This window comes from Notechis scutatus, chromosome 12 (assembly GCF_049901735.1).
Source record: "Notechis scutatus isolate UNSWTSFEM ecotype Mainland chromosome 12, rNotScu1.2, whole genome shotgun sequence".
Classification (NCBI taxonomy): domain Eukaryota; kingdom Metazoa; phylum Chordata; class Lepidosauria; order Squamata; family Elapidae; genus Notechis; species Notechis scutatus.
Window position 1 is genome coordinate 14,799,295 of NC_142020.1, and position 12,475 is coordinate 14,811,769.

General features: G+C 47.9%; 1 protein-coding gene across 1 annotated transcript; it reads right to left on the reverse strand.

The window, feature by feature from the left end:
- Nucleotides 1–494: 494 nt before the first annotated feature.
- Nucleotides 495–12,411, reverse strand: EIF3B (eukaryotic translation initiation factor 3 subunit B). Its single transcript, XM_026685243.2, is given in 19 exon segments — nt 495–551; nt 554–610; nt 1,284–1,392; nt 1,786–1,863; nt 2,153–2,278; nt 2,733–2,871; nt 3,454–3,532; nt 4,203–4,325; nt 4,680–4,752; nt 5,340–5,550; nt 5,746–5,792; nt 6,081–6,147; nt 6,267–6,398; nt 6,835–6,992; nt 7,566–7,694; nt 8,280–8,337; nt 8,418–8,537; nt 9,041–9,233; nt 11,658–12,411. Coding segments are annotated over 19 exon segments (2,619 nt in total). The 5' UTR covers nt 12,334–12,411; the 3' UTR covers nt 495–507.
- Nucleotides 12,412–12,475: the final 64 nt, after the last annotated feature.

A 12,475-nucleotide genomic window follows, 5' to 3' on the forward strand; every position in this document is an offset into this window, starting at 1 on the left:
TCTTGGAAACTGTTTCAAGGCTGCCGCCTTTGGATGGATGGAGGGGGGGGGGAGACACACCACCCCCCTCGTGCTCCGCGGAGCATTTTAGCAGCAGCAGCAGCAGCAGCAGCGGATTCCAGTGGTAGATTGCTAAAAATTGGACTGATCCCTCCCCTCCCCCCCCTTCAGTAAAGAAATACAAAATTAAAAGCAGTGCCTTTCGAGGGAGCCCAGCAATTGATGTCGGGGACCAAAAGGCACTACAGCATGTCAGAGTGAGTGGATCCTGTGCGGTCACCGTCCAGAGAGGAGAAAAAAAAATACGGATTTTAAAAAACTTCCAAAGATGAGGAGACCTCCTGAAAAGGAACAGCTCTCTTCTCAGGACGATCCATGGTGGCCTGTAAAGAAAAAAAAGGGGCTACTAACGCTCGGATCCCACGATTCCTCTGCCTTCCTCCCTCACTCCCTGTTTTTCCCCCCACGGATGGCGCAAGAGGAAGGCTCCTTACCACGGCTTTGGGATTACTCTGCCTCTACAACCGTGATGATTTCTTCATTGATAAAAATTCAACGGTCTCTTCCTCCCAGTCCTCCACGTTGCTGTCCAGCTCGTCTGTGTCCACTCCTGGAAAGAAGGAAATGAGCTCAATCGCCAGTAGTTCAAACGAGATGGATCTGAAGGCAGATCTGACTTGATTTGAAGGCGGAAATTGCGGCCCTTCCATTGGAAACAATGCGGCCAGAGAGGATTCTTAACCACTTTCCTTCTGCAATCTTGCATCTTCGGTTTGGTTTGGTCACAGACTCGTTTTCTTCATTAACATCCCACTAATTAGGTCAATTATAGCTTTGTAAACCAGTATCTGCCTTCATCAGAATCCCCAAAGCCTGACATGAGCAATAGCACCTAGATTTATATACCACTTCATAATGCTTTTCCAGCCCTCTCTAAGCAGTTGACAGAGTCAGTCTCTTTGCCCCCAACAATCTGGGTCCTCGTTTTACCCATCTTGGAAGGATGGAAGGCTGAGTCAACCTTGAGCCGTTCAGGATCGAACTCCTGGCAGTGGGCAGTGAGTTAGCCCTGCAATACTGCCTTCTAACCACTGCGCCACCACTGCTCAATATTAACTACACACCCTATTAGGCTGTACTTCTCAAAATAAATCTGCATAATCTTGCATTTTCAGACTAGGGATTCTGCAGACATTTGGGATCTCAGCTCCTAGATCCAGGCTGGTCTAATACATCTGGAGATGAACCTGAGGTAAGCCAGCGGGTTCCCCTGTCCTACCTACCTCCTCGGAGCTCCAAACGCTCGTTCCTCTGCTCCATGTACAACTCCTGGGCCATCTTGCGGTATTTTTTGAAGTCCTCCATCATTGTTCGCCGTTTGTCAACCAGTTCCTGTAAGAAACAGGATTTAATTTAAACGATCCCACTGGCCACTGGTCCAAAGCTGTGGTCCCAAGTACCCTATATCAGGGTATACGTCTATATCAGGGGTCTCCAACCTTGGCAACTTTAAGCCTGGAGGACTTCAACTCCCAGGATTCCCCAGCCAGCAAAGCTGGCTGGGGAATCCTGGGAGTTGAAGTCCTCCAGGCTTAAAGTTGCCAAGGTTGGAGACCCCTGGTCTATATGGATGCCCAGCTAAATGCACAAAGGGCTGGAGCTCCTCACGGTGTTAAGAAGGCTCCTTAGCGCATTCACCAGAAGGGACTGAGGTTGATGGGGGCCAAAGGCAGTAGCCCCTGTGGTCCCAAATCCCCTTCGCTTCGTATTCCCTGGGCAATTTACCTTGGAGGCTTTCGATTGGCTCAGGCGATCCTTCTGTTCAAATATCTTAGAGTACCTCTTGAGATCTTTCTTGATTTGCTGCAGCAAGGAACAAAAAAAAGAGAAAAAAATGCTTCACGCCTGAAAGGGGAGTTAGGCAGAGAGAAAATGCTCTCTTCAAGCCAAGGAAAGTTCATCCATGTAACTGTTACCAGCTGCCCTGCAGATCATCAGGGATTTAAACCGAGGCTTCCTGCAGGCCAAGCCCTGTCCCGCCCCTTCTCCATCTCTCTTTCGAGCAGTGTTGTCACTTCCTCTTGGCAACAGCATCCTGGAAGTCCTCCGATGGGCTACTTCAAGCGGGTTTCTGCCCCGAGGGACGCCTCACCTTTATCTGATCCTGGGTGAGCAGAGTTGGCGGCCTGGGTCTCCATAGCAACTGGCAGAACCGGTCCTTGTTATTTTTCTGGAGGAGGCGACCCTGGAAAGTCCACAGCCAGTAGGCGTTGTCCACCTGAGGACGACATTTTGCTCAGGTGAGGGCGTCCAAGACAAAAGCATCCTGGCACAGCAGCTGGAATTCACTAGCCTGGTGCTTAAGAGGGAGAAGCCACACCAGCCTGGCTGGCGTGCAATGGGTGCGGAGTGGGATGCTCTACCCAGCTCAAGGATGTCTAATCGTGGCAACCTGGAAGAGGTGTGTGGGCTTTCAACTCCCAGAATTCCCCAGCCAGCATTCTGGGAGTTGAAGTCCACAAGTCTTCAAATGGCCAAGTTTGGACACTCCAGATTTAGACAAGTGAACCGATTTTGCTGCTTGCCGAGGCAGAAGAATAAGACACGGCTGAAATCTTTTAATTTACTCAGAAGAGATTGGTAAAGGTGGCAGCCATACAGAACACTTAAGTAACCCCAACTAAAGCCCGTGCAGGTGGGAAAAAGATCAGGAGACACGGCCTCCAGGTTACCTTGTGACTCCACCAAGACACAGATGTCACCAGAAAGCGGCCGGTGGGGTCCCATTCCACGTCCGAGGCAGTGTAGTGCTCAGCAATGTTCATCATGGTGCAGTCAGAGGTATCCACAAATGCTAAGGCACCATTCATGCTGAACAGAGAACGAGAGGAGAGGCACATTATCCCACTGGCCTCCTTCAACGTTTTGGCCGGGGAGGCGGGGAGAATTATCCTAGAACTTCAACTCCCTAAACTTGGGTTTAGGTTCCAGACTACGCAAACTTCACTGGGGAACTTCCCTTGACGGATTGTAGTGAGGAAGTGGGTTCCCAGGAGGGAGCGGGGTGGAGTGCAGACGAGTTAAGTGGCAACTCAGCCCAGCGGCCATGCGTGAGAGAAAGAGGGACAGACCCTCCTCCATAGTTCCCAGAGTATATCGTCAATGCAGATAGTAGAATCTTCAGTCTGGCAACTACAGGCACAAAACAATAAAGAACTCAGCTTGGAAGATTCACACCTATGGTTTTGGGGTCTGACACCTGGACAAAAATCCAGGGGTTGGGATCTTCTAACTTCTACACAAAGGAAGGTTCAAAGGAACCAGATGCATTTTCACTTTGTTTCTAATCATCGGAAATAAGCTATATGGATGATTATAGAAGTGGACACCACTTCTGTTAACACTTGCAAACCAAGGCAATTGTTTAAATTCTTCCCCGAAGCGAGCGCTCACCTTCTGAGACCGGCCAGCACCACAAACTGTCCCTGAGGGCTCCAGAATATCGTGTTTGCCTGCTGCTTGTCAAAGATTTCTGAGATAAAAATCAGAAACACGACTTGACTTTCAAATAGTGAAACAGCCACGCTGGAGTAACGAGGCTGGCATCATCTCCCGCCCCCTGCTGAGGCTGCTTCCGGAATTTTAACACCAGGGGGATTAAGTGGGCGATCTTAAAATAACACCGGAGCAGAGCAGCCCAGTTGTGTCATCCCCCATCAGGCAGTCCTCCCTTTTAAATCAGATGCTCCAGCTATTTAGAAGATCTGGAGGTTTAATTTATGCTGGCAGTGCTAAAAACCCAGTGGCATGTAGTCTGTAACAGGGCAACTACAAAGCCCACGTTCACGGAAAGTTCCATTTTCAACGGTATAATTGGACAGGTTATGCCACTATTTCCCTGCCCCACTTGGGCCCAGGTGATTTGCAATGCAAAAATATGGCAACACTGGTATTCAGCTGGGGAGGGAGGAGGGATGCCGTGGAAAATGCTTTCTTTTAGCTATCCTGTGTTTACATATTTAGGATTTTAGGGTAACAACTGACTTTAGACAGCTGGCAGTAGGATGCCGACGAAAAAAAGGAACGAAATAAGAAACAACACACTCTGAAAAGCAACACACTCTTGTTGTGTTTTGCTTCAGCTGAAAACCACAGCAGACTTAAAAGGAGCAGCACACCGGGCGAGAGCGAAATCCACTTACTAATGAGCTCTATCTTCCCATTGTTCTTCACATGATAGAAGGAGCAGGATATCCGGGGCGACTCCCCGTGCAGCACAGCAAACTTGCTTCCATTGGGCTCCCAAGCGAAGGCGATGATGCTCTCTGCAAAGCAGGAAGGTCCTGTCAGTTGGGACTAGGAAACCCTCTAAAAGCCCAGTGGGCAGCCCAGATGTTTTAAGGTGGAAGGTGAAAGACTTTGCCAGATCCGGAGGGAAAGAGCCAAGACAAGCGTTCCTTCGTTACGACATAAACCGGATGTGTCGCTAAGGGCTGAGAAACCGTTGCAGAAGTAAAACACGCGGTATATGTTGAACATGCTTTACTTCCGCTGTACCTAACATACGATATAAGATCTATCGCCTCCCAAGGAGTAATTCAGCTGGGGGACAGCAAACATGGTTCCTTGGAGAAATCACGCACCATTGCATGGAGGCGACAGAAAAGGTGCCCTTTTACCTTTCATTTCCACCACGTCGACGGGAACCTGCTTTTCTCTCATGCGGAAGATTTCAAAGTTGGTCACTACACCCTGGGATGGAGGAAGGAAGGAAAGCATGATTGATCCAAAGTGGGACTTTTATCCTCGCTAATAACATGCATCGCAAACCGTTTTATCTGAAAGAGCATGATCTGTAAGTCAGTAGGGCTCTTTATGAAAAGCCGAACGACGTATTCTATTCAAAAGAGGCCTTTCCTCAGACATCAGACGCAATTATGAAGCCACATCTCAGGCCTGTGCTGGCTGGGACTTGATGGGGTTGCAGAAAAGGATGGCTTAACACCAAACAACAAAAGCGGAAGAGTCACACGACTGCATTTTGGCCCCTTGGCAACCGGCCTGCATCGACAGCCATTTGCAGCCTCACGTGAATGATCCGTGGGCGTCTCATGTTGGATTCGGATGCCTGCTTCCAACTTCTGGCAAAGAAAGCCCTTTGAGAACACGGTTTGCTTAACGATCAGGGAGATTTGTTTAGCCACCATCACAAAAGTTACACCTGTAATTCCAGGCTCAGTGGAAGTCCTCAGCCATAAGACGACCTGTAATCACCCCGAGAGGCAGCACACATTCTCCAACTGGCCACTTTTACGAATATGGTGAGAGAAGCAAGTTACCTGGGTGCCCTTCGGGGTCCGGTCCACTTTCACACAGAGGTAATCCCCGTTCTTCTGCCAATGGAGTTTGCAGTCTACCACGTTGAACAGGTTGCGCACCCGGATCTCCTGCCGGGAGGGGAGCTGCATCAGGGTCACCCTCGCTGGGATATCTTTGTCTTCGGGGACCCAGAAGGCGATTATGTTTCCTCCGGGGGACCAGGAGAAGTCCCTGAGGGGCAGCAAGAAAGAAGGGAGTCCTCAAAGAGGAGAAGACGTGTTCCAAAACAGCCCACCCAACCTGTACTGTGGAATCGAATTCTCAGGGTTTGGAGGAAGCGGAGGAGAGCCCCTTTTTTGTTTTTTTTTAGGACAGGTGCTGATTTTGTTAACAGTGACACCTTCATAAAAGCAGAGCAGCACTCACTTGATCCCTGTGATTTTCAAACTTTTCTTATCCAGGAGGCCCATGGACTAGAAGGGCAAAAAAAAAAAAAAAAAAAGACAATGTAACAATCCTGCAATCCTCATACCAATATTTAACATACAGACGTTTTCCCACGAGAAAGGGATTCTTTTAAGGTCCCCAAAAGCATTGATCTATGAGCCCGGAAATGCATCTATGAATTCATTCATGTATAAAAATGAAATAAAAGGATGGGGTGAAAGGCCACAAAAGGGAAAAGGGAAGAGGGAGGGAGAAGAGCTAAGCATGTACTTTTGCAACGAGCAACGTTTGTGTTAAGGCACGATCGGACTTACAGGCGTTTCGTAGATGCTAAGGGTGTCGGATGTCATCCGGGCAAAGAATTTGCCATCGTGACTCCACCTGAGCAAGAAAAATTTCAAAGGTTTAGTGTGTGTGTGTGTGCGCATATATACGTGGGCGCCATATTTCCCAATAGTCAAAAGAGTACCATAATTGTTTTTAGTCCTCTACAAACATACTTAAATATGGGCCAGTGGGCGGAGCTTTCACAATGAAACCCTCGTTTCTTCTGTCCAGTCAGGATATCCCAAATGATGATGGCTTGAGGATCATCTTGGGTGTCCATCAGGGGGCTGAACGTTACCAGGTACCTTCACAAAGACAGCAAAATCAATTGCAGGAATACAAACACTCTGAGCCATTTCATACTGACTTTAGTAAGCAAGATGGCTTCAAACAGCCAAGAGTCAGCATCAAAGAAAAGCTTTTCCTTCATTCACATACACAAGGCTGATATGCCAGCAGTTAAGAATCTAACACCGTGCAGAGCAGAATGGTTCCTCAAAAAAATCATGCTACAGATGCCTCTGGGACCAATACAGTACATCTTCACAAGGTCATCCTAACTATAGTTAAATAATCAAGACAAGAGACCCAAGAAGTGGCAAGAAACTGGGAAGGTAAAGGGATTTCCATACGGAGAACCTAAACCAACCATTACATACGCCAACATTTTGCCATTCAGTGACAACCTATCCATGAGCAAGGCTGCTGAAGCGCTGACCGTTAGCTGATTTCCAGGAATACCTTTCGCAAGGTGAGAAGTCAATGAGCTGCACCCCCTGGTGGCTGAACCTCTGGATCTGTTTGAATTTCTCGCCACCCCACAGAGCAATGCCCCTCTGATGGAATGTAGCCAGGTAGGTCCCCTTTGGAGACCAGCGCACGTAGGTCTCTGTCCATCGCTGCAGGGGGAGAAACCTACATTAATGGGGTCAAGCTACATTTGAACACTGAAGCTATATGAAGATTTTATTTCTGAAGGTTTGCGTGGCATTTCCTTTAAAAAAGTCTAATTTAATGGGGAAGGGCATCAAACTGGAGCTGATCATTCCCTGGAACTTCCCTCATCACAGTTTTAGCATATTATTTTTGTAGATAACCTGATGATTTAGTAGAAAAAAAATGGATATCAAATAGAAAACAAACATGATCTATTTTGGCCAAATAGAAAACCCCTTAAATCTTGTGAACAAAGAACATCTAACATCAGACAATTTTTGCACTTTGCTTTTCAACAAAGTTGTTGAAATGTGAATCTCATAATCAATCACATCAGGATGAAACACATTTTCACTGGCAAAAGCCACTTCGGATTGGTAAAATTTATGGCTCGGGTCAATAGCTATTATGTTCCTAAAATCTTTTTCTGTGCATCAACTAATTAAACCATTTAATTTCATTACAGATTTGAAATTACTTCTTACAGCCGCCAGCACACAAAGTGTTACCAAGAGAAACTTGCCCCAAACACTCACAGCTCTCTCCTCAATTGTAACAGGATCTTTTGCATCATTCCAGTATATAGAGGTTCGATCTCCAGATTCAAAAATTACACTATACTGATCTCTACAATCTGCGTCCTCCAACCAATAGCGCAAATTCCCCTAGGAAATAATCAAAAGGTTAAAAAAAGATGAAGAAAGAGGCTGCAAAAAACAAGAGGATGAGCATTCTATTGTAAAAGAAAAAAAAACACCCCATCCTGCCTGATAGGAAACTGTCCCTATGACACACACACAACTTTTGTTGTAGCAAACCAAGCGCACTCTTGCCATGTAGCAAAACGAATTTAAATTGTGATGTTTTTATTGGGACACCAACAGTTCAGACGATTTCTGCAGTACTCCAGCAAACAGCACGTAAATCAGTCCTCTCACTCAGACACTATTTTTATTTTGCATTTTCAGGAGTTTCATTGTTATGCGTATGAATTATTGAGCTCGCAGCTCTTGCTGAAAACGCATTTTTTTAAAACTGAGACATGCATCCTGGGAACCGTCAGAGTTTGGACAATGCAACTGCCAGCCGCACACTGGTAACTTCAACCTATCTCTTGATAAAAAATACATTAGACAACGGTGTAATCTTGGTTAGGGCAAGGTCTGCTTCTCCTGCTCAGCTAGGGATGTCGTATCTTGGGGAATGTCTGGAGTGATCTCTACATGCCATTCAGTCTTCTGAATACTTACGAGATCTTTAAATGGCTGTTTCTCTGGAATTTCCCACTCATCACTGATTGTCATGTATCTGAAAGTGCAATAAAATTAGTCACATATACATACAGGTATGTGTTTTTGAGGAAGTCATGGAGATAAAACTGTACTCACTTGTCAAAGTCAGTGAAAAGATTGACCCTGAAAGTGTGTTGTTTGTCCAGCTTGTAACCATCTGTGTTTTTGACAGCATCCAGAGCATGAGTGGGAGACATATATTCCAAGAAGATATACCTGCAGCGAAACAAAACCAGTTCATTTACATTCCACCTTTCACTCAGAAGTGTGATGCAGCATACAAATTATCTTATCCTCCCCACCCCAAGCTACCACTCTCATTATCTAAACTTTTCAAGAGACCATGTTCATTGTGGAAGAAGCTCCCACGAGCAGAGCAAGTAACCAGCTTGCCTTGCCTTTCCTTCTTTCTTTCAAACATGTCTTGTGTGTTACTTTCCTTCCCATTCATCTTTTACACATGAAAAATTGCCCAAGACTTTGCTTGGTTAATCCGGATGGGAGCATCGTAAAGTGTTTTATATATAAAAAAAGCTTTAGCAAGGTGCCTTCGAAGCAGGATGATGTGGTGGTCAGCTTGGAGAAATGTGTTGGAGATGCACAAATGCACCAGCTACTATTTTGGCTTGCTGGATGAGCTAGAAGATTATGCTTCCTTGATGGAGAGACTTGGCTACAACAACTACAACAAAGAAATGAAAAACATCATCAGCACTCACCCTTTAGTCAGGCCATCAGCTTCCGGGTAAAATTCATTGGTTATCTTCCCAAACTTTGAGAAAATCTTATGGATAACATTCTTCAGTTTCTCAAGGCGGTCTGGTCCAACCTGGGGGACATTGTCCACCACAATCACAGAATCAATTCCATCTGCTTCCTGAGGGAGCTCTTGTAGAATATCTCCCAGTAATTCTGTGGACAGTGAAATAGAGAGAGACCAATGAGATCATCTACATTAGGTTTGCCTCCTGAAAGCACGCAGAAAGGAGTGATGAAAAGCGGAATCATCGGGTGAAAAGGACTTTCTGGTAAGCGGTTTTGATAATGAAGGAAAACATTTGGGAAGCCCTGCTTTGGAGGGTCTGTATCATTAGACTCTGATCAAAAGGCCAGTGCTAATTGCTCTGAGATGAACCCCCGAACGAATGATCTCCCACAGCAGTGTCTTGTCAGCTTGTTCTTCTCTCTGTCATCTGCATTATTTTTTGATGTTCTAAACCTGGAGAGCTTCAAAACTATCAAACTGTGACTGAGTTATCTATGTTGAATGATAGTGGTACTATAACATCAGTGTAACATAATATAAAAAACAAATATTCTAGTTATAGTAAGTTATCATGGCTTTTAAAAGTGCACTTTAATTGAATGTACCACAGCATATTGTCACACGTATATTTCACCCTTTTCTTTTAAAGCCAGCTGTATCCTTCACAGTTCTTCAAGGTCTTTTGGATTACAAGGTGTTAATTTATCAGTCATGCATAAATGTGGGTACTGAACGTTCTAACAATAAACACAAATTGGACAATATGTTCAACTGCCTATTGGGGCATCTTGCCCGTTTTATTCACACAGTTCTTCCAGGTTGGTACACAGCTCATGACAGTCAGAAATAGAAGCTTCTACTTTCCGAAGTAACCTTGGCTGATTATAACTGGGATTGCTTTGTTCTCCTCTGTGGTTAAAATATACCTCATCATAAAGCATCAGATTCTAATCTGGGATACCTGGAGCGAAACCCAGCAGCCTCTCCAGTTCTGTGTCCCTAATGTGGGACACAGAAGTACTGAACAACTCTGGAAGGGCTCCTCTGTACATCAAACAGATTTACCTAAACTGACCCCAGAAAATACAACAGATCTGAATGCCACAACTCTGGGTCTCCTCTAACTCAACCTACAGGTTAGGTTACTACCACAACCTTCATGCTAACAGGTTTTAAACAAGGTTTCTAATAAAACCTCAAAGGTTTTTTTCTGAATAAATTTAATAATACAAGGATTTATTTTTTTAAAAGTGTGACCTGCTCATAGTTCTCAAGGTTAACCAGACACTGGCACAGCTACTGTTCAAAGGATTCGCAGGTTTCCTTTTCCACCGATAACTAAAAACAAGGCTGCTTGAAACTGACAACAGCTCTTGAACCACATTCACTCAATATTGTACAGATATTACAAATACAGTCCACACACACACACATACGCAACCGCTTCCCAATTTCCTCAGCTGTGCTCACCCAGCAAAAGGCAGGACAAGAAACAGATTAAAAATTTAATGATTTTTGATTATTGTTTGGGGTGCCTGGAGAGCAAGAATGACCAGTGAGAAACAGGGACATACTAACGCAACCCCAAGACAGCTGTCAATCCCACATCACTCAAGATCCTCCCCGAGGGAACATCCAACAGCCCCTCCTCCTCACCAGCTGGGAACCGTGGGACTTGTAGTCCAGGCCCTGACTGGGAAGCAAGGTGCAAAGAGTTCCCCTGCCTCTTCTTGACCCCCTCTGTCCCAGGCAGAGACGCTTGGGACTGGACTAGAAGATCTCCAGGGTCCCTTCCAACTCTTGTTATTCTATTGATATTCTATGATCCCATCTATGCATCCCATCAAAGCCCCCTCCCCCAAAGCCCAAAATGGTACAAGTTTTCCTGCTCAAAGGGGGGTGGGGGTGGACTAGAAGACCTCCACAACCCCTTCCAACCCCATTATTCTGCCAAGCCACCCTCGTGTGACTTTTTAATCAAGTTTCTTTTTTCTTCTTTGCTGCTTTGGGGTTCCTGGAGGGTTAAGAGCGACCTCCACGAAGGGGGAGGGGGTGTGAAACAGGGACGAGCTACCCCAACCCCAAGGCAGCTGTCCTTCCCACCTCACCCAAGGCCCTCCTCCCTCCCCACCCCGCCCTTGGGAACACCCCACAGCCCCTCCTCCACTCCAGCTGCGAACCCTGGGGCTTGTAGTGCAGCCCCTGACTGGGAAGCCAGGTGCAAAGACACACACAGAAGCCCAGGCAGGTGAGTGCGTGCGTGTGTGTGTGTGTGTGTGTGTGTGTTTGTTGTGTGAGAGAGACAGCCAGCTTGCTTTGGGGGTCCAGGCCTCCAGAACACCCGCGAGGGTCCAGGGGAATCAGGAGGCTGTGAGTTCGATCCTGGGCAGTGGCTAGGATTTGGAATAGACTCTCCTGCTTGAGCAGGGGGTTGGACTAGATGACCTCCAAGGGCCCTTCCCACTCTGTTATTCTATGTCTAGCCCCTGGGGGAGCAGGAAGGTGCCCTTCTCTCCCATTTCCCCCCCCCACCCCAAAAGACCCCCCTCCCCTCCCCGGGGAGAGCGCACCTTCCTCTTCGACGTCGTCCACGAAGTCCTCGGGGTCGCTGAAGGAGGGCTCGTCCTCGTCTTGGCCCAGAGGCGGGAGGAGGAGGACGGGGGAGTGGGAGGCTGGGGCTGCTCCTCCTCCTGCTCGGAGGAGTCCCGCGGCGGCTTCTCTTCTTCCTCCTCCTCCTCTTCCTCCTCCTCCTCCTCGGATCCTTCCTCTCCTCCTCCGCCTTCCTCCTCTTCTTTCTCTTCCTTCTCTTCTCCTTCTTCCTCGGCCTTTTCTTCCCTCGGCTCCTCGGAGGCGGCGGCGGCGGCTACCGGCGACTGTTCTTGGGCGGGCGGCGGCGACGGCGGCGGCTTCTCCTCGTTCACCGCCGGCGGCGGTTCCTGAGAGGGAGGAAGCGGCTCTCCGGCTTCTTCTTCTTCTTCTTCTTCCCCCGCTGTTTTTTCCCAACTCCTCCTCCTCCTCCTCCTCCTTCTTTTCCTCAGCCTCGTCGGCGTCGGGTTTGCCGTCCGGCTGGGCCTCCCGCCCCTCAGGCGACTCCGCCGGCGGCCGTTCGGCCTCCGAGTCGCTGCTGCTGCTGGTGGTGGTGCTGCTGCTGCTCCCTCCGCCGCCTCTGGACCCCTCGGCGTCGGCGGGAAGGGCGTCGGAAGGGGAGGCCGCGGCCGCCGCTAAGCTCTCCTCGGTCTCCTGCATGGGAAACTCGGGGGAGGCTGCGCGGCCTTCCCGATCGCCTCACGCGCACACCGCTCGGAGAGGCCTCGGCCGAAAAGGAAAGGGGGGCGCATGCGCGAGCGCACGCACGCACGGGGGAGGCGGCGCCCCTTAGCCGGGCCAT